Source organism: Rhodnius prolixus, unplaced genomic scaffold (genome assembly GCF_049639745.1).
Source record: "Rhodnius prolixus isolate KJV_2025 unplaced genomic scaffold, Rpr scaffold_1, whole genome shotgun sequence".
NCBI lineage: Eukaryota > Metazoa > Arthropoda > Insecta > Hemiptera > Reduviidae > Rhodnius > Rhodnius prolixus.
In genome coordinates, this window is record NW_027411581.1 from 28,801,804 (window position 1) to 28,822,251 (window position 20,448).

Consider the following 20,448-nt stretch of genomic DNA (forward strand, 5'->3'; position numbering starts at 1 on the left):
TATCACAAACCGGCATTCCTTGCCACTGAGTACACCATAAGGACAACCCCACTGCTGTTCTCCAAGACTATCTACCACTAATTCTCCTCCGCTCAGCCAATAACTCATAATAAATCCCCACCTGTAATGTATCAATTTCCAATTTATTGACTTTAAAAATGACTTTATTCTCTGACATATATTATTGTTAGCCCTTTTCCAAATCAGTTTCTATAGAACCGTGTAATTCTCTAATTTGTTCGACATCTTTTCATTAATTGAACTAATCATCTATTAATCTAGTCTCAATTTAAATTACATATATGATATAATCTTAAAAACTAAACTAAATTAAAATCAATGGGTTCAATTATGTTGCCTTCTAATAAAAACCAAGGAACAAGAAGTTTTAAGAATAACATAATTTAAAAAGAAAAAAAAACTTAAATTTTAACTACTTATGACCATGATTATGAGAATTATGTTAAGTTAAGAGTTCTGGCAGCGGTCTAGGGATACCTAAAGTGCACTTCCTTAGATCTTCTGTGTTTTGTGTTCTCCCTCCATAAAATCAATTTTTAAAAAACACTGTTCCTAGTTTTAATTTTTTTAAAATTATTTTTAAGTCTATTTTAAATCTAGAATACTCACGTTACTCCAAATAATGAACAATGTCTAAGAACGTCACGTATTAAATTTGATAGAATAAATTGGCTCCCTCGAATCCCAAAAGACACTATAAAAATATAACTAAAGCTGACAGTTCTTCTCAAGCAAATGAATTCATATATTTGAGATTATTTGTAACACAACAATAAATAGAACAGCGTTGGAAACACAGCAACTTAAATAAATTAAAGAACAAAACTTTACTTTTTTTATAGTGTGCACATCCTTTGTTAGAATAAATGTTCCCTGATACGAGGGTCGTTTGAAAAGTCCGTGCAAAAATAAAAACTACTTAATTTTTTGGGGTAAACCTTTTTTATTTTTCAACATAGTCTCCTTTTAGGCTTATACACTTCGTCCAACGCTGCTCTAGTTTGTTGATCCCTTCCGAATAATAGGATTTGTCCAAGTCTGAAAAATAGCCATTCGTTTCTGCAATCACCTCCTTGTTTAAATAAAATCTTTTTCACGCCAGCTATTTCTTCATATTGGGGAACAAATAGTAGTCCGAGGGAGCCAAGTCTGGTGAATAGGGGGGATGTGAAACGAGTTGGAACCCTATTTCCATTAATTTTGCGACCACAACTGCTGAGGTGTGAGCTGGTACGTTGTCGTGATGGAAAAGGACTTTTTTGTGGGCCAATCGTGGGCGTTTTTCTTGCAACTCGGTTTTCAAACGGTCCCATAACGATGAATAATATGCACCTGTAATAGTTTTACGCTTTTCCAGATAGTCGATGAGGATTATTCCTTGCGAATCCCAAAAGACAGTCGCCATAATCTTTCCGGCCGTAGGAACGGTCTTCGCCTTTTTTGGCGCAGATTCCCCCTTGGTTAGACCCATTGTTTAGATTGTTCTTTGGTCTCAGTAGTGAAGTGATGTATCCATGTTTCATCCACAGTGACGAAACGACGCTTAAAGTCCTGCGGATTCTTCTGGAACAGCTGCAAACCGTCCTTGCAACACTTCACACGATTTCATTTTTGGTCAAGCGTGAGCAATCGCGGCATCCATCTTGCGGATAGCTTTGTCATGTCCAAATGTTGATGCAAAATATTATGTACCCGTTCATTCGAGATGCCCACAGCACTAGCAATCTCACGCACCTTCACTCTTCTGTCATCCATCACCATATCATGGATTTTATCAATGATTTCTGGAGTAGTAACCTCAACAGGGCGTCCAGAACGTTCAGCGTCACTTGTGCCCGTATGGCCACTCTGAAAATTTTGAAACCACTTATAAACTGTTCTAATCGAAGGTGCAGAGCCATCATAATGTTTATCAAGCTTCTCTTTAGTCTCCTGAGGCGTTTTGCCTTTCATAAAGTAGTGTTTAATCAACACACGAAATTCTTTTTCGTACATTTTTTGAAAATCACTCGACTTCCTCGATTCAAACGAATGCCAAACTCAAAGAAATAGACCGATCTGGCTGAAACTTGGTGTGTGTTCTTCCAAGAGACGCTACTAACTAAACATAACCTCGATACGCGCCAGTAGTGCTATCTCTCTGACTTTGCACTGACTTTTCAAACGACCCTCGTATATTCAATAATTTCAGGTCTTCAAAAGACAATCTTTAGTCTTATCCATAATCTATTTGAAAATGTCAATTTTAGCTTGAGAGTGCAAATAATATTGATCTCTAAAAGTAGTTCTACCAAAATGGTTTCTTATTCCAATCCCAAAAACTGGGTTTGGAGATTGAACATTACAAGAATTTTTTGTTCAACCTTGGCGCTTGAATAAAACCAAAAGGCAACATTTTTAAATTTTAAAGCTGCTTATTTCTAACTTGCATCTGAACGACTGACAGAGATGACTACTTACTTCTCACGTCGGCTATTAATAATAATAAATGGAGATAAATATTTGATTTTTTTTTTTTTAAACTAAAATTAATTTTTATTGTTGGATTAACAGGCGACATATTACACAATTTATTTAAATTTTCCAGATATATTTTGTATCTAATATCAATAAATCGGGAAAATTTGTTTTTAAGAGGCTGCGTTTGGCTTTATTGCAACTGATACAGATTTTTATTTTGTTATTAATTTAAGGCGTGCAAGACGTCTGGTGTTATTGGCACTTGGAGCTTCTTTCAGTGTATTGACGGCCTCCGGACAATATAATCTCGACACAGATAACGCCATTACCGGACAGTGAGCGTAAAGAAGTTCCTGGAAAGCGTTCTAAACTCAGACAGCTGAATTAGAACCATAGATCTCCTCACTAACCCCTGAACTAATCCATTCTCAAATAACATAAATATAAACAAAATGGCAAAAATAAAATTAGTAACTATCGTAAATGTATAACTTAAAGCAAATTATCCTTCTTTGTACCAAATAGTTGTATTGCAATGGAATTCTCAGATTCTATCACCGTACGATAGCAGCCTTTAATCAACCTAATGTTTTAAAATTATTTTCTAGGGTCAGTATGCAAATTATGGTGTTAGATTCAGGCGCAAGGAGAACAATCTTTCTACAACGCAACAGCACGAAATACTTTTTTCCTAACTAGTTATAGAACTAAGCCTAAATAGGAACAATGAGAATGAAACACAAATATAAATTTGTGTAACAGCGCTTTGGACTATTATTATCTCTGTTTGTGACTTTTTGCAGAAATTAATGTATAATTTTTTCTTCGTCACGTCTGGTATATGAAGACCACAGTTGGAGAACAGTTTCTAAAGCGGCTGTACTCTCGTTAAAACTGCCAATTACTGGCAAAAATTTGATTTCCAACTAATCAAGCAATCTCTCTCCTTTGATGTTTTATAATTAAATGGTAAGTAGTTTTAAATTGTGATGAAATAACTTCAAATAAGCATACAAATTGGTTGCAGTGATTGACTGATAAACAATGATTGCCACCAACTTAGACAAAAGACAAAAAAAATCATTTAAAGGGCTAGTGTGAGGTCTGAAAGTTCATGATGATGAGATAATCGCTTTACCTCACATTTTAGAAAGAAGAGGAAAGCTTAGAAAGATGCGAATTATGGATACGCGCTCAATATCTTTGACGTGGAATACTTTCCTTCTGTATGCGGTATTGAAAAATTCTCTTTTGTTTAACTTCAAATTGTAGTTTATACGTATTCTACGAGAGTTGGCCAGAAAGCCGAGCCACCAAGACCCAGAAGAACTATTGTGGCCCCCGCCAGAACTTTCTGTTTAACTAGACTTAGGAGTCGGCTCCTGAACAAAGAATGAAGACATGAATTTTTCTTCCTCGAAAGCTAAACCCTTCACACAGACTCTAATGTGCAGCGCTAATTCATCTTCTTCCTTACAGAGCCTGCATAGGCTGTCCTCTGCGGCCCCATGATTTTATCCAATCTGCGATAGCCCACAAATTAGGCTTACGATCATCCTAACAGCCGTCCAGCGTTGCTATTGGTAATGTGGCAGTAAGTTTAGGTGAGTAACTGCTAATAAACTTAGTGAACTTCGTGTTGTAACTTTGTTCTTCCTCCAATGTCGTCTATTCACAGATCTGACCTTGTACTGTCTTCTCATAATCCTACCTTCTCTGATAAGATCATAAGTCCTAAATACTTCAATTGTTCTTTTCACTACTCTAAAGAGAGATTAAGTTTCCAACTGCTTCTTGGTATTTATTCCTTATTCTATCTCTCTAAGATTATACTCAGCATGTTCTGCGATTCGAGCCCATGTGGAGGTATTGATGAATATTGTTTTGGTTTACTTCTTTTGGTCTCAACTTTTTCTGAAATCGCTTTTTCTACTGTTTTTTTGAAGGTGCATTACTTTTAGGCTAAGTGTTAATGCGGTAATGCTCTTCATTTCTTTAAAGTCACTGATTAAAGTTTAATTTTTTCTTCCTTAAGAATCCTAAAATAAAAAAATACAAGATGAATATCTTAGATCATCAAAAGCACTATTTATGTAAAGGTAAGGATGTTCTTAAAAACAAATCCATGAAACGTTTCTAGTTTCTCCTTAATACAAACATCTAGGAGATTACTTCTCGAATGCCGCCTTTTATAGAAGGTTTTATTACTAGACACAATTTATTTACAAATACAACTTACTACATAATTAAGCTATAAGTCCGATTTAGTTAAATTGTAAATCGTAGCACTTCGTTCCATACATAAAAATTGAAATCAATTAAAAATAAACAAGAGATATTATCTTATTAAACAAGCAAAAGGATGGCCACAGACTACCGACAATTATGTTAAAACATTTTATCTTAGAAATCTATCAACCGAACCAATTAATCGGTTTTTTAAAAAAAAGTTCCCTCCCATTTCTGTTAGAATTTCTTTATTACTAAAAGATTCTTGTTAAGGTGCCTACACACTGTAGACACTCTGGTAGAGTTGCTCGTGGTAGAATTACGCTACATCTGAAGTTTATGGGGGTAAACATCTCCTTTCAGTCTAACCAGCTGTTGCTCTCAGCACTAACTAGAATAGCTAGAATAGTTAATGACTTTCGATGCAAAATAAAAACTAGAAAAATGTTTTCTAATAGATAATTCTATGCGTTTCTCCTAAGAATTTTACTTTGCTAAAAAATATATTTTTTTAAATTTCTGTTCCTCCTTATTAATGGTAACAGGAAGCAGTACGATCGCATCAAATTTTGAAAAGAAGATTTCCCCGAAAATCTACTTTTTTTCTTCCCTGGTTAGAAAAAAATGGTTTTTGAAAACTATTTTATGTATATGGTATGTATATCTTGTATATAGTATTGTATATATATATATATGTGTGTGTGTGTGTGTGTAATAATTGTATCCCTCAAAAAAAAATTAGCAAATTTAAGCTTCATGTTTCATTCACATGAATCCATGAGTTCCGACAAAATTGAATAATAAAAATAATTATGAAGAGATACTCATTGATATTTCATCGGTCACAGTGGAGAATCCCAGGGCCCTAGCCGTCCAGAGACCTCTTCGGAGCCTTCACATCTCGCTCTGTCTATCGATAATTCTTTATTCGAAGTATTGTAACAACCCTAGCAAGTCTTAACTGAAGACATTTTAGTTTGTCATTCTTGGCTTTACTTTCCATCAATGTTATGCCCGATGAAGAATTAAGAGTACTCCCATATCATTACCTCCAAAGATCCACATAAGCCACCATCTTTTAAAAATAAGGTGTGCCTTCTGTTGTCGCTCTTTCTTTATAAGTTCTAGAGTGGTGGACGTTCGTTTTTTGAGAAGGTACAACCTGTAATACCTCGAATAGAATAGACTATAAACTAGTAGTTTATCTCACAAGGATGCCTCACTAACTTCATTCTCACTTTCTTGATGAGTCCAAAGCACTATTCAAAATGTCACGAAAGAAGCTTTAAAAAAAAGAGAAACATCTTCCTGTTATCCTCATGCTGAATAGCCTGACGATCCAGCTAGATGCACTTCAAGCTCAATACTGCAAGGTCTGGCGCTAATGTATGCCTATTAATACATTTTATTTTTTGACTACTCTTTAAAGGAATTAAACTGATCCCTAGCCAATATAATTATCATAATCAAGGGAGCAGATTAGTTCAGTAGCAAACGGCGTGTGCCTTAGGCTTTTCTCAAGGCTTGGAAAACTGAAGGCACTCTGTTGACTATAGGCCCCAATTATCATAGGAGTTTATAGGCCTTAATTAGAAATGTTGAATGCATTGTTACAAAAACAATAAACTTTACAGCTCTACAAAAATACATACAAAAAACTTTCAAAGTATGAATAGTTGAAACTCAAAAGTGAATGATGAAATTCGTTTAGACTCGTTAAAATTTTCAGAGCGCTTAAAATGAATTATTGAGACATTCAACTAATAATATTTGTAATCGATTGCTTGGTTATGTATGTATATCTGTCTGTATAAGTTAAGTGAGGTTGAATTAAGTGGTGTCTTGCCGGAAAGAGATAACAATCGCTTATTACTAATTATCTATTGTTTGAGTTGATAAGTTTTTTAAAGTTTGGGACCACGCGATATAATATATATATGTAAGCAGATGTATTCCTCCTACAAAGCTGAAATGCCCACATACTGTGTAACTCCTAGTTGGCTGGGATGACGCGAGTTAAGAAGTCCGTTATAACTAGATGACCCCCTTTGCTAGTTTTGAAACAATTCCTTCGAACACTGCCAGTCGCCACTCATAATTGGCAAAGCGATTTATGATCTAACTTTGCCTTTGGCGCAGCAATTCGTTACATTTTTTCTCTACTTTTATTTCTTTCTATTATATATTGTATAAAAGTCAAAAGATTCATTTTTATAAATAACAAAGAAGCAATTTCATATATCAAGTGTAGTATTTTCTTCTGAAAGTGGAATTCAAATTTATTAACAACAAACAATTCGAAACAGAGCAGAGATTTTATAACAATCGAAATTTCTTCGCGAGCATGTTGAGACTTGCAGAAAGAGAAAGCAGTATTGGCATCCACATGTTTAAGAAAAATTAGAAACGAACTTGAAATTGAAGTAGGAAGAGAGAAAAACAAGGTGATGAAGTGATTTCATTTTATAGAATGGAACTTATCGGGAGGTAAACATTGCGAAGAATTACATGTCTATCTGCAATACAGGAAAGTAGGAACTATCCTGCACTTTCGTCGAGTGTCACGCCATTTTAAGTGTTTTAGACCATTGCGGGAACAACAAGCCTCGCGTGTCCTCAGTACATTGTGCTCTAGTAAAGAACCATGCGTTTGGATGGCAGTGTTGCAACTTTATGATATAAACGGAGAAAATTTCAAGTTATTACCATTTACAACATTTCCTCCTTTTATATCTACTTCCTTTAGTAAAGAAACATTTTTAGCGATCAACGAATTAACAATATTTTTTTAATTGTTAAGAACAATTCAATAAGTTAGTTGTATATATTTATTTTTTAAACTAATTTGCAAACCCAATTAAATAATAAAATAAAACATTTCAATAATCTTTTAAGAAACAGCGCTTCTTTTTTAAGACTTTTACCTTTTTTACACTACAGTAAATCAACGAATATGCAATCCTGATTGTCGGGGATCTGGTGTCAGGCACACCAAGATACCCAAGATCTTAATTTCAGGCAAACCAAACAATAACACCTCCAAAACTCTAATAATAGTCAGAGGCACTGTGGAAGAAGTTCCATGCTTCTTCCTCCGCTTGGCACAGAATACGTGTACTGAACAAATCGAGTAACTACTCTAAAGGGGATCAGCTGAAGCTCCTCCTCCGTCTACCTATTTTTAACAAAGATCCTAGAACTATGGCCTCATATCCTTAACTATCCAATTTATAGTAAAAGGTGGTTCTTCTCCGTCTCACCTAGCCTAAAGAAGAGATCTGGCATAAGTCGTATTATGTAGAGGTGTCTCTTTAAATCACAATGACTAGTAAGGGAACACCAACAAAGTATCTGAGAGAGGTCCGCCAAAGATCTACAGAATCTCACAATCGACTCCGACCGGACGCCGAATCTTCAACTGGGTTTGCTTGGACTGACGACAGCTAACAGTAGCTGCTTATCCATAAATAAGAATGCTGCCAGATTGACTATGCTTGGAAAACCGTCATACAATTGTCAAACGATATTCTGACAGCTGCTTCGGTACCGATCAAGAGGAGTTGACTTTATCTGTCCACCTCCATATATCCATATGTCCCGGCTCTCAGACCAGGAGAATATCTTTCACAGGATCGCTACACGGGTTTCGGCTTCGATACAAATCGAACCGTCCCCCTGCTTCCTGATACTCTTAGTTATCTCCAGCACATTTTTTATTTCTTTACTTAGCTTGAATGAATAAGCGTTAGTGAAGTTACCTTCCTTCTTCTTGATAATAAAGTATCTTGCCCAATTATCTTCATCTAAGTTGAGATGCAGTACCTTTTGATTACTTCTCTTGACATTCAAATGGCCACCCCTGGCTTTCTTCCAGGATTCTTCTTGGAGGACATTTTGTTCCCACGAGAAACCTCGAGAAAGTGCTAAAAGTAAAGTAAAATAATCGCCCATTTCTTCAGCTGGGGCTTAACGTCCAACTACCAATTAGGTGACGTGGACGGGGGCGGAAGCTCATACTTTACTATAAACAATTTTTTCTAACAACTAAAAAGTAGTCCTACGCCGCGGGATTCGAACTGGGGATCTCTCACTCACAAAGCCACGCTCTTGACCACTAGACCAACACCCGCCCCAAGAAGTGCTAGTCACTTCCCCCATATCCTTTTAGTCGCCTCTTACGACATCCAGGATAGAGGAGCAGGCCTATTCTGTCCCCGAACCTGCAGGGGCACGCATTGTATTATTATCACAATTAAAGTAAGGTACCTCTGGGTCTCGAAGCTAAATCGCGTAATCGTATGCTTAAAACATGAGAGCCATTTTATTAGGAATTTTTAATACAATTAATGTTTCTCGTTATTATATTCAAAATTTACAACGTTGTTTAGAATACGAACTCACATTGGAGACTGTCCTTTACTTCCAGAATTACAATCTGCAATCAGAATTAATGCATACTTCGTGATGATGCACCCCTTTTATGTCTAGAATCTCCCTTCAACTACTGACTTCAATGATATGCTGCGATGACCTCACTTTCTACGCTTTATCAGAGAATTGTCACTTTATAAACTTCACACAATCCATATTTTAGTTATTTAACTGTCGGTAAGTTGTACATAAAATCTTCTCTACCTACAAATTAAATTGTACCAACAAGTCTTTCTCCGAAAAATAGGTGACGGTGTAACAAGAAAACTGCCCTGAAAAATACAATTTCACTTTGTCCAAAACTTTTTAAAGTATCTTGCAATCTAACAAACCCGGTACGCAAAGTGGAAGTTCAGAGTTAACCCTGCTAAAATATAAATCCATATAAATATAAACCTTCACTCTTGAACCTGCAACCCCTCCACGTATCCTCTTACATGGAACCATAATTTCAATTGTTGACAAATTTCATTATCTTAGTCTTTACACAAAACTAAAGAGACCGGAACTAAATAGACAGAACCAACTTTCTCATTAGAGAAAAGGCTCATATTAATGACAATTATACAACCACCATTAACTTAAGAAAGCTTGTTTTGGGCTCAATCAAGCATTCCAATTTCTACCGCATACAATGAATCAAGTATTCTAAAAAATAACTAGGGATCCTTCATGGTTCTAATCTAACTTTTTAGACCATCTTGAAATCCCCTTTACCCAACAATGATGAACATTCCGCTAAAAAGAAGGATAGAAGGATGCATGCAAGAAGGAGAAGCTAAACGAAATAAATAATGTGTCTGAGGATTAGATTTGTTTTTCAGTCAGTTCGAGTTTATGGAAATGTATAGTTTAAACTTTGAAAGTTTTAGTAAGAGAAAGTCGTGCGAGTGTGCTGGAAAGGGATATTTTACTAGTCATCTACTCTATCGATTGTGAGGCAACAGCTTGTTTCACACAACAATAGTCAAAGGTGCGATAAAGAGGTTATTGCCTCTAATAAGATCTGTCTAATAAGATAAGCGTTTATTGTCAGTAATTCAAATATGTTCTGAGAAGTAATGTACTTACATGTAGAGCATTTACTCGTAAATATCTGATTGCCATGTAGAGCTACTACAAAACTTCCAAATTCGTAAAGAGATTATAAGCACTTTAATACTAAGAGAAGCTTTTCAAAATTAGCGAAGAGTTGCTTTACTTGATCTTGAACTCCTTATTTTGGAAGGAGATTAAATTTTCTTCCTTCTGCAACACTAAGGTGAACGAAATTTACATTATGACATTGTTCAATTCTACCAGAATTCGTCTCCTACGTGCTAGTCAACCAGTGCAGCAAGAAATTTCCATTCAGATAAGTAATTGCAGAATTTATCTTCCATTCAGACTGCTGAAATTACAATTTTTCCATTTCTAGTGCTTGATTTTGTTTGTAATTTATACTTTACTTAAAACTTTATTAACTCCCTGAAATTTTCTGTAATTTACCTTTCCCGTTTTTTACTTCAAGAGGTGTAATTATTTTTCAGTTTAATTTATAATTATATATATTATTATTATTATTTTTTATCTGTGCTTCTTTTACGATTTTGTGCTCTTATTTGTGCAATGTAATCTTATTCAGAGATGAGGCATTTAAAATTTAGTTTCTTAGGGGCACATTCTCATCAGGGTCAGAATCAGAAGGTAATATTTGTCATGAGATTTAAGGCAGCCCCCATTAGCTGTCCGCTATTACTCCCAGTAATCCGCTGAATACACAACACTATAGGAATACAATATATTAATGTAATCTATGTATTGCTTTACTGTTGACCTATTTATATACATTTTGAAGATTTATAACTGAATGTATAAATTGGGATATTTCTATTGATTGCTATTAATCATTTTAATTCTAATTTTTGTGCAAATTTAGAGGCATTGAATTTCTCTTATTACGGTTGTTACTATCACCATTAAGAATTTCCTTCAAATTTAGAATATCAAAAAAGTAAAATAATGCCCATATTTTTTAGGCTTTTCTTTCAACTAACACATGGCAGATAATTAGCATGATTTTTTCTGTCAATATCCCATTAAATAAATTGCAAGGTAGACGGGGAATCAAACCCTGTAGCTTTGTTCGATTATCGTGGAATTAGCAATACTTACTGAAAATTTTAGTGGCACTTACTTTACAATGTATTCTTTGGTGCGGCAAGTACTTTTTTTTTTAGCTTCTCACAGTGCAGGACTCATTGTAGATGATCAGAAAAACATCTAACTAAAACTAAAGATGAAGAATTTAGCTGTAATCATGTCAAACTTGAAAAGATTACTAAATAATTAAGATATTTACTACACTATCACAGCCATTATGGTTACAGTACGAGAGCGTAAACATACCTTAATATAAGTCCATGGGAAGTAGGATGTAGGATAAAGATCCAGTTCCATACTTAATCAAATGAAAATTTACAGCTGACAAAACAAGTGATCAATGATTAGTATGTACGACAGTTTTCAATCTTTTATTAAAATTAAGAGTGTTCTGTATCTATCTGTGAAGTGCCAGCAATGTGGATTATTAAGAAAAATGGAGAAAAAAGAGTTTATTTAATTGAGCAGTATTTAATTATGCTAAAAATACTTCATACATTTAATTTTCGGACTAAATAACCAAAGCAATCTTTACTTTGTTATAGTAGTGATAATAAATTAATAGAAAATTGTTTCATTTATTTCACTTAACTAAATAAAAAATGTGTACATATATCTTTCAGTCCGGATACTTTTTAATTTATTACTGGCATGGGTAAGAATTAGCTGATATAGCATATTTTTTGTACCAGGGAGTCTTTCAGCTCATTGATCGGTGATAATGTTTTCTATAAGAGAGGGCAGTATCCATAGGCTGGCAATGCACAGTAAAGTGCTTCTGATGCCTATGATCTCACATTTCGAGCGCCTCAAATAAAGAAAAAATATTATTATCGAAATAAAGGAATACTTAAGCAACGATACTTTCAAACATTCCAGATTCAAAAATAAAAATTAACTGATGATATAAAAACTTATTGTACCTAAGTTGGGTTACCATAAGCCCAACTCTGGATTCATTTGATTTAGTGAACGAGAGGAATCGATTTCAAAAAACTTTCAGGAACCGCCTACCAACATTATGAGTTATTTCTTGTTCCACTATTTCAATATAAGTTCTCCAAAATATCAGTTATTTTTACACACTGCACATATGCTCAAGGTTGCACAGTCAAATAGCATTGTGAAAGTACTAACGGAACATCCGTGCGAAACGACTCCAAACAACTAGCGATGTTTAGTTTTACTATTAACAAGGTAAATAAAAAAATAAGGCTTTAGTTGAAAGAGAAAACAAACCAAAGATTCCAGCACCAGTAAGTCCAATCTTGAATGCACACTTCTCATGTTTGGCCTTGGTATCTTTTTAGATGGCATACCTGATCGTCAAGTCCTCCACCTTTAGCAAAATGCTTCTCTAATAAAATGGTGCCGGATTTCCAGTAGCCAGATTCTGCCGTGGAAAACGGGATTTTTGTTACGTTTAATGACCGACGTAAACTTTGTTGCCATTGTAAACAATCATATCGGTGGCTATCTAATCCTTTCTATTATTGAATGTATTCCGTCTGGCTGAATAACAGCCTTAATTTTTTAATTACAAGACTTCTAGGAAATAGGATCTCCACTTTAAGAAAAAATCCTTATCGACATATCCACCAATGAATATCAACATATTCCAATTTGAATTGATTTCTTTGAAGCTAACCTTTTGCTTTTCAATTCTTTTTAGGTGTAATGTAACGTAGGTTCTTTGTTGTTTTGAGTGTCGAAATAGCTCACTTAAAGCTAACATGTGATGTGGTTGCAACGGCTGAATACGTTTGAAGTTTCAATAATTATTTTAGTTCATTTTGCAGATCTTTTTTTCCAGTCTTAGTATTGTTGAATACGTCAGACGATAAGGATTCGAATTAATCATTCCATATCTTTGCTAGAGTCTGTTCCCTTTGATTCTTGAATTTCTTACTAAATAGTCGTTCGCTCCACCAAGCACTTGTTAATTTCTTAGAAACTTAGTGCTTCAGAACATCCACAGACTGATCTTCGTTCTCAAAAGATAATGCCCTTATTACAAATATTCCAAATTTTAACTGGTTCATACATTTTCATGCATTCTTGAATAAACCTAACGCTCTGTCTTACTGTCTTAAAGATACTTGCCATTTAGGACAAAAAAAGAAATAAATTAGATGTTTCCAACGTTCCGAACTTTCAAAATGTAATAATTCTTTTCTTTTTTTAAGAGTTTTTCGGAATAATAGAGTTTCTTCAAAGTGAATGCTGGACTTAGGAGAATCCCTATGCTACAAGTCCAGCCATTCTTCTCTTCAAAGTTCACTCTGATTAAAATTTGTTACCAATATTTGTGTAGACGAATTTTGTTCAACTACTCGTATAAACAAGCTCCCACGTTAATAATCAAATGACATCAAATATGCAGTATATCATATTACTCTATACTCATTTGGGACAAACAGAAAATAAACTTGCTTCTTAGAGGGAGTGTGTAAATTGGACGATGAAACTTTCGCCTCCGTTAGTTTTAAATAAATGAAAGGCGTCGTTCTAATACTTTGGTAATTAATTATATGTTTGGAGATGAACAACCTACACATATTCAAAATATATTGATAGGATAACAAGTTAATTTAAAATTAATAAATACAGTTCTGTTGGTTTTAAAAATAAACTCAATTAATTGGGACGTTGTAATTAAAACTAATAATTATTCATCCAATAAAAAATTTATAAACTTTTCTAAGCATGTTTTTCTTTTAATTTTGAATTAGTGCATTGCGAATTTTTCAAAAGAAAGTTAAGCGCAGATGCCACAAGCCTCGCTTTTATTTCTCACTTTCAAAATAGTTTTTGATCAGTGTAACCGTCTTCATGGAAATTAATTTTTAAAGCAAACACTATACGCTCCTGAGTTCTCTTTATATACTAATAAAATAAGAAACATCTGTGATGGCTAAAGTTTATAACCTTACATGATTGTTTGATTATAATCTTGAATGATTGATGGTTCTTAAAACAAAAATAAAATACTTACAAAATTGATACTAGACTAAAAACTAGTTCCTGCTAACTCTACAGGGCCTCAGCCACGAAGTGTACTCATCAAAAGTTATCAGATCTCTCCCGTTTCAGTTTTTAGCGCTGCAATCTTCTCAAACCCTTTGACTTTGTCTTGATTCTAACACTATAGAACATTTTCCCCTCCAGTTTCGAAAATACATTTAAATTAAATACAAATCAGAAAAGAAGGCACACTCTTTTGACTAAACGATGTTTTGCAAATTTGACATTTAAAATGTCATTAAGAGAATATTTTTCTTAGATGTTTAATACAGAATCATTATTTTCGACCTTCTACAATATTAACAGAATATGGATGATTCTAGAGTATCTCTCATCGGCGCGAATAATGAGAGTTGTAAAAAAAAGACCGAAGTTAGCGGCACTGCAAGATATTTTATCTTCTCTGTTTGACTCATTACTTTTATAAAAGTAAATTATTGTTATCAAAAATTAAATAAGAAATAAATGGCTATGCACTTAATCAAATCTGATTATGATTTAATGATTATCAAATCACGGGAAAGACTGAAGCTATATTTTTCATATCCAGCGACAGAAATTGCATGCAGCTTTCTCTTTATTCAACTAATTAATTTCAGCCACTTTACTTAATGATTTATAGCCCATCATCTATCTGCTCAGCACAATTACTTTTTCAAATAAACTGATCAATCATTTTAAATAATATTAGCAGAAAACAAAGTAAAAAGTAAAGTAATGCCTATTTCTTCAGGCGGGTTTTACATTCAACTACCAATTAAGTGTCGCCGAAGGAGGCGACTAGCAAACATACTTTACAATTAAATTCTCCTTTTAACCATAAATAAAATCCAAGGTCTAGACCAGGAAACGAACCGAGTACCACAAAACATATTAGCTTTTGCTCGCCTCTAACCGCTCGGTTTCCTCTGTGCCTATAAAAAAAGTTTTCATCGATTAATCAATTTCTTATTTATTGAGTGAAAATCGATTAGGCAAGTTTGTATTTTAGAATATTCATGGCCGAAATCGCTGGATCGATCTGGTTCCAAGCCAGCGCTCAAGTTGTTACGTTTAAATTCTTATTTCCGGTTTTGGAAGTTCTTGACTGCAACGCAAGAACATAGCCTACCTTCACATCGACTAAAGTTCAGCTATATCCAATTAAATATGACACACCGAAAACTGCATTTAAAATAAGTAAAAATTCGTTTATTTTTAAATGTACGAGTATTCACAAAATAATGTATCTGCATGTTAATATTAACATTTATGAAAAAAAGAGTGTTTCTAAGGAGGATGTATTGTATTCGGAACTCCACGGAGGTCCACACAGCTGGCTATGGGTGACCTGATCTAGAGGTCTGCCCCCTAGCTCGCCAGGTCCCAGGCAGGTTGGTTCACTCGGCCACACCTTGTCACTGTTGCCACTCAACCATCTAAACAAAATGGATCAATTTGTATTCTCTAATCTCTAGTATTTCCTAATGATTCTCTAATATCCTGATTTTTTTTTTTAATTGCAATTTAGTACACATTCTTACTACTGAATGGATAATGTTTACATCAATCATATTGCCTCATATAATTTATCAATGAATCGTTCAGGTTTCTAATTAATTTTATTAAATGTCGATTTATTATAAATAATAAAGCATAATCCAAAACTGTATTGGCTTCTTTGAGAAATAAGAATAGTCTACATGCAACTTTACTAACCAGAACTGAAAGAAATAGAAATATTAAAATGTAAAAAGAACGGAATGTTATATGGCTGACGAAATGATCAATCGAAAATGATTAATTAAAAAATTTTCCTCTTCTCTTTAGATACGAGTTAATGTTTTGGGGAATCGGGATAAAGAAGAGACTGGCGAAGTGCCCGAGCCACTCACCAGAAGCAAGTTACTTGATGATGGAAATCACTTCGTTTCCAAAAATTAGACACTAGAAACTCCAAGCGAAATTGTGGACTTGGCACCAAAAAAAAAAAAAAAAAAAAAATTGATTCGTTGGCCCCCTCATTGGATAAAAAATACCTAACCAACTTAAAACACAGTTTTCCAGTTCGTTTGATGCTCCAAGAACTTAATTCCAATAACACCCTCTTTGGAAGAATCAGAGGTTAAAGAAATCTTCTGGACTTGCCTTTAATAGACTACAACTCGCCCGCAGGGGGAAACACAAGGAATAGAGAGAAGAAAAAAGCTTTTAAAAATGTTGAGTTGTGTTTAATCGCGACTACAGACCTTACTTTCAGGTAGCAGTAGGTTTGGGCAGTTAATAAGTCAGAAGAAAGATGGACTTATTGAAATCTGGTTTTTGTTCGAAGTATAAAATATAGTTTAAAACAAAGAATAGCTGTAACCAGCAAAAAACCATTTAAAGTTGTTATCAAAAAGAATCATGCTTAATAAGATCACGATTTGAAGACAAACCAGTTGTTCTGACTGAAGAATATTGACGTTCAAAGATGAAAGTCCATAGAATAATATTGTAGAAAACTGTTAAATAGTTAAATACCTATACGAATTCACACTGCGCAAAAAAAAACATGAATAAATTCAATATTTCACGAAGAGAAAACAGCTTATTCTCACAGTAGAATTCAGAATAGTTTTGCAAATAATTTTTCCTAGCTCTACCTAGTGGTCAATTAGAGAACTTGACGTGTCTTTTTACCTCAATAGATGGTGCAACTACGTTACAAACTCTAAACTATTGTGACACGTACTCAAGACTCAAGGTAGGTGAGTAGGTTTTTTGAGAACATTTTTTAAAGCAATATTAAATTAGTGTAATGGAACAATACATTTATTGAACCGATAACATTCAAAGAAAAACTCCAAGTTGTCTGGAGTTTTACAGTGTTATAAATACTGTCCTAAGACAACAGAAAAAAATATTTGCTAAATATGTGCTCTGAAATGTAAAAAACAAAAACAAAATTATTTTTACAAAGATATCATTATAATTTTACATACGTACCCGTTTAGCATTATCCATCCATCATTTTTTGGACAGGTTTTTATTGCTTAGAGTGAACTGTCACTTAAATATAAATAAAGTAAACATTCAAATAAATTTATAAATGTCCGGAAGGTAATTAATTGCATAGACAAGGTCTGCGCCGATTTAGTTGTTGTAAAATAGAAGACAACTTTGATCATTTATCATTGTATCACACCTCCATTAAGAAGGTTTGTATTAATAGAATGGATTTAAGCAGTTCGGATTATTCAGCTACAACATTGCTCTCTCTCATTCTGACTCCTATTTCTCTCTTATTATTATTAGAGGTTAAAGCTTTACAATGGTAAGAGATGGCTTAGCAAGAACCAATTTTGTATTGATTCTGTATTCAATCACTGGATTAAATTCGATTAATAAAAGGAGATAAATATATATATTTTTTATTTATTAATTTTATCAAAATGGACGCATTTATTTAATGAACTATTGGAAATTCTGATTGTACGAATTTTAAGTTAAATTCACAGAAATTTATTCACGAGATTAATTTAACTCAAATACATTTGATTATTAGAAAGCTCAGCTATTTTATTAAAGACCCGAAGAATGAAAGCTATAAGGAAAAAAGTAAAGAGAAAAATAAAGTAACTCACCTAGAAAGGTAGTGAACAGAACAATCGCAATGCCATGGATTTTTTATTAGTTTTATAGATTTCAATTTATCCATATAGTCTAATGAATGCAATGGAATGTTCATTAGTTTATTGCTATCCAACTGTCTGGAAAGTTAAATAACAATTAACAGATATTAATCGTTACTTGAAGTTAATTTAGTGAGAATCAACTCTTTCCATAGTGGAAAATGTTATGTAAACATCTTTATTTCTCTTAGAAAACTCTTTGAAGCTTTGTTTTCTTATGGTTTAGTCCACGCAGTGCTTTTCTGCCGGTGGAATATTCCACATTAAAGATGATTAAGATAAATATTTCTAACAATAACAAAGATTAACAAAGACACTTTTTTGTAACTTTGTTTTGAAATAATTTAAAAAACTGTAAATAATAAATTACTTACAAATATTTCAAGTTCTTTAAAGGTTGAAAAGATTGTGGATGAATTCTATACAAAATGTTGTTGTTTAGAAATAAAGTTTGAAGGGATATAAGTCCATTAAAACTTTTAGATCTTAGTTCTTTCAATTTGTTATGCAGTAAATAAAGACTTTGCAGCAAGTGCATCCTACTGAACGCTGATTCTGGCAGCTCTGTTAGGAAATTGTGCCCTAAATGCAGTTCAGTCAAGAAGTGTAATTCTAAAAATTCCTCACCTGAAAGCTACGGAATAATCGTTAGACTTAATATGTATGTCATCGTTGGATATTCTAAATATTTAAATCTATGTTTTATTATTATTATTTAGCATCAATTCAATTAGCATAATAGATGTTTTATCAGATAGGATATTTTGTGTAATGCATTTTAAAGCGCTAGAAAACAGTTGTTAATTGTAGGATCTTACTCTATGAGTTAATAATTTTAAAAGTATATGGTACTTTTAATGACTTTGAAATGTAAGCATGAGAAACTGCGCAAAAAACTTACTAACTTAAGAGAAAGCAACGCCTCGCTAACTCTTTCACCTTTGTACGATCAGGACGCTCCTGTTCATGTCAAGAACTGTAGATGAAACTGGAACCACAGTACTAAAGTCGAGCCTACTAAAGTATGAAGGAGATAACAGAGAAAAAAACTTCGAAAACTGAGATCTATCTCCAATTAGTCTTCATGAATTGTATTACTTAACATTCATCCCACGTTTTAGCGAATGCTACTCGTACCAGAACTGAAGAAGACCGCAGCTCACAATTACCTTTCAAGGCTGGTTATCATCATTATGTCTCTATCATTTGTCTTTGTGAATTCATTAAACTATATCGAACTCTTTCACAATCCTCCTCTCAACACGTCTTCTACCATCAAGAACATCCTAATTTTTTTTGAGAGGGTATCATGCATTACGATCTTTCCAGATCTATTGTTACGTTATTGGAGCCGATGTGATTCGCCCGCTACAACACTAATAAATCTTTTTTTGTTATAGTTGCCTTGGCAGATCTTTACCAGCCTTAGTCCTGAAAGATGCTTTAGAGACATCTCTACTGACTTCTTTTTCCTTGAAAAGCTGTCCGTGATTCTACTAAAGGGTTTGCAGCGACTGGCCTGACCAAGGAGTCCGCTTATTCATTTACTAAGACGCTGACCTGTTCTGGCACCCAGAATAGGCTGTAATTTTTATTTTCCAGATCACTGAGTTTACTAAGACATTTCCAAACCATTTGTGAGCTGACTAGGCAAGAACTTAGCGCTTTGATAGGAGCCTGATTACAATCTCCTGGTCCTCATATTTTTATCGAAGTTGAACAAGTTGCGTGAATTTTCAAAAGGAAGATACTAGAAAATTTATCTCCAATTAAGAAACTATATCCTCAGATCCTTCAGAGACCTCGATCTTACAAATACTATACAATTGTATGTTCCATAATACCATAAAGTATTCATCTCATCCTGGAACTCAGCTTTTTAGGAAAAGTTCCTTTAATTCAAGTCATTTCTCGTGAAGTTCCTCAGCGCAACGAGGAGCTAAAGATCATTCCCTAAAATCAATTACCTCCAGTACTTTAGAACACCCTCTTTAGATATTTTGATAATGTCTCACTCTTGTTCACAAATTAGTGAGGGATAAGATTGAGGATCTACTCCTTTCTGGCTTTGGGAAGAGTCCTAATAATGCAATTAGGACATCCCTAAGGTAAAATTAATTTTTAATCTATCATTTACTTGGAAAAGCCCTTTCTGTTAGGACCAACTATGAGCTGATCGACTTTTTACAAGTAAAGAGATTACTTCTTATGCGAAATGTATTTCTGAATGGAACATTCGTCGCAGAGCAGTAGAAGATGCATTGTTTTACTATCCTTTGATTTACTTTCTATTCAAGCGTCTACCGTTTGTCGCCATCCTCGTTAGTAAACTCCCGTGCACAACCTTTCCTTGGTACTCTTGTTTGTGTTTTGAACCTTTCATTATTTGTGAAGTATAAATAAGTCCATTGAAAAAAGAAATATTTAAAACCTTCTTAAACGAAGAAGTTTTTGAAACCGAGCAGTTATTATTTTTTTGTTCTTTTAA

The 20,448-nt window shown here is 33.9% G+C and overlaps 1 protein-coding gene across 5 annotated transcripts in view; it reads right to left on the reverse strand.

Moving 5' to 3' along the window:
- Nucleotides 1-15,042: 15,042 nt before the first annotated feature.
- The window catches only part of LOC141458452 (uncharacterized), a 42,893-nt gene continuing 37,487 nt past the window's right edge, over nucleotides 15,043-20,448 (reverse strand). For 2 of the 5 annotated variants that reach the window (XM_074136436.1, XM_074136463.1), the window contains exons 10-12: nucleotides 18,335-18,594; nucleotides 17,913-18,038; nucleotides 15,044-15,725 (exon numbers count right to left, since the gene is read on the reverse strand). In XM_074136436.1, coding sequence (XP_073992537.1) covers nucleotides 15,557-15,725; nucleotides 17,913-18,038; nucleotides 18,335-18,594 — 555 coding nt within the window. In that variant the 3' untranslated portion in view covers nucleotides 15,044-15,556. Of the gene's footprint in view, nucleotides 15,726-17,912; nucleotides 18,039-18,334; nucleotides 18,595-20,448 lie in introns of all 5 variants that reach the window. The other 3 variants (XM_074136445.1, XM_074136456.1, XM_074136452.1) reach the window with 3 other exon arrangements.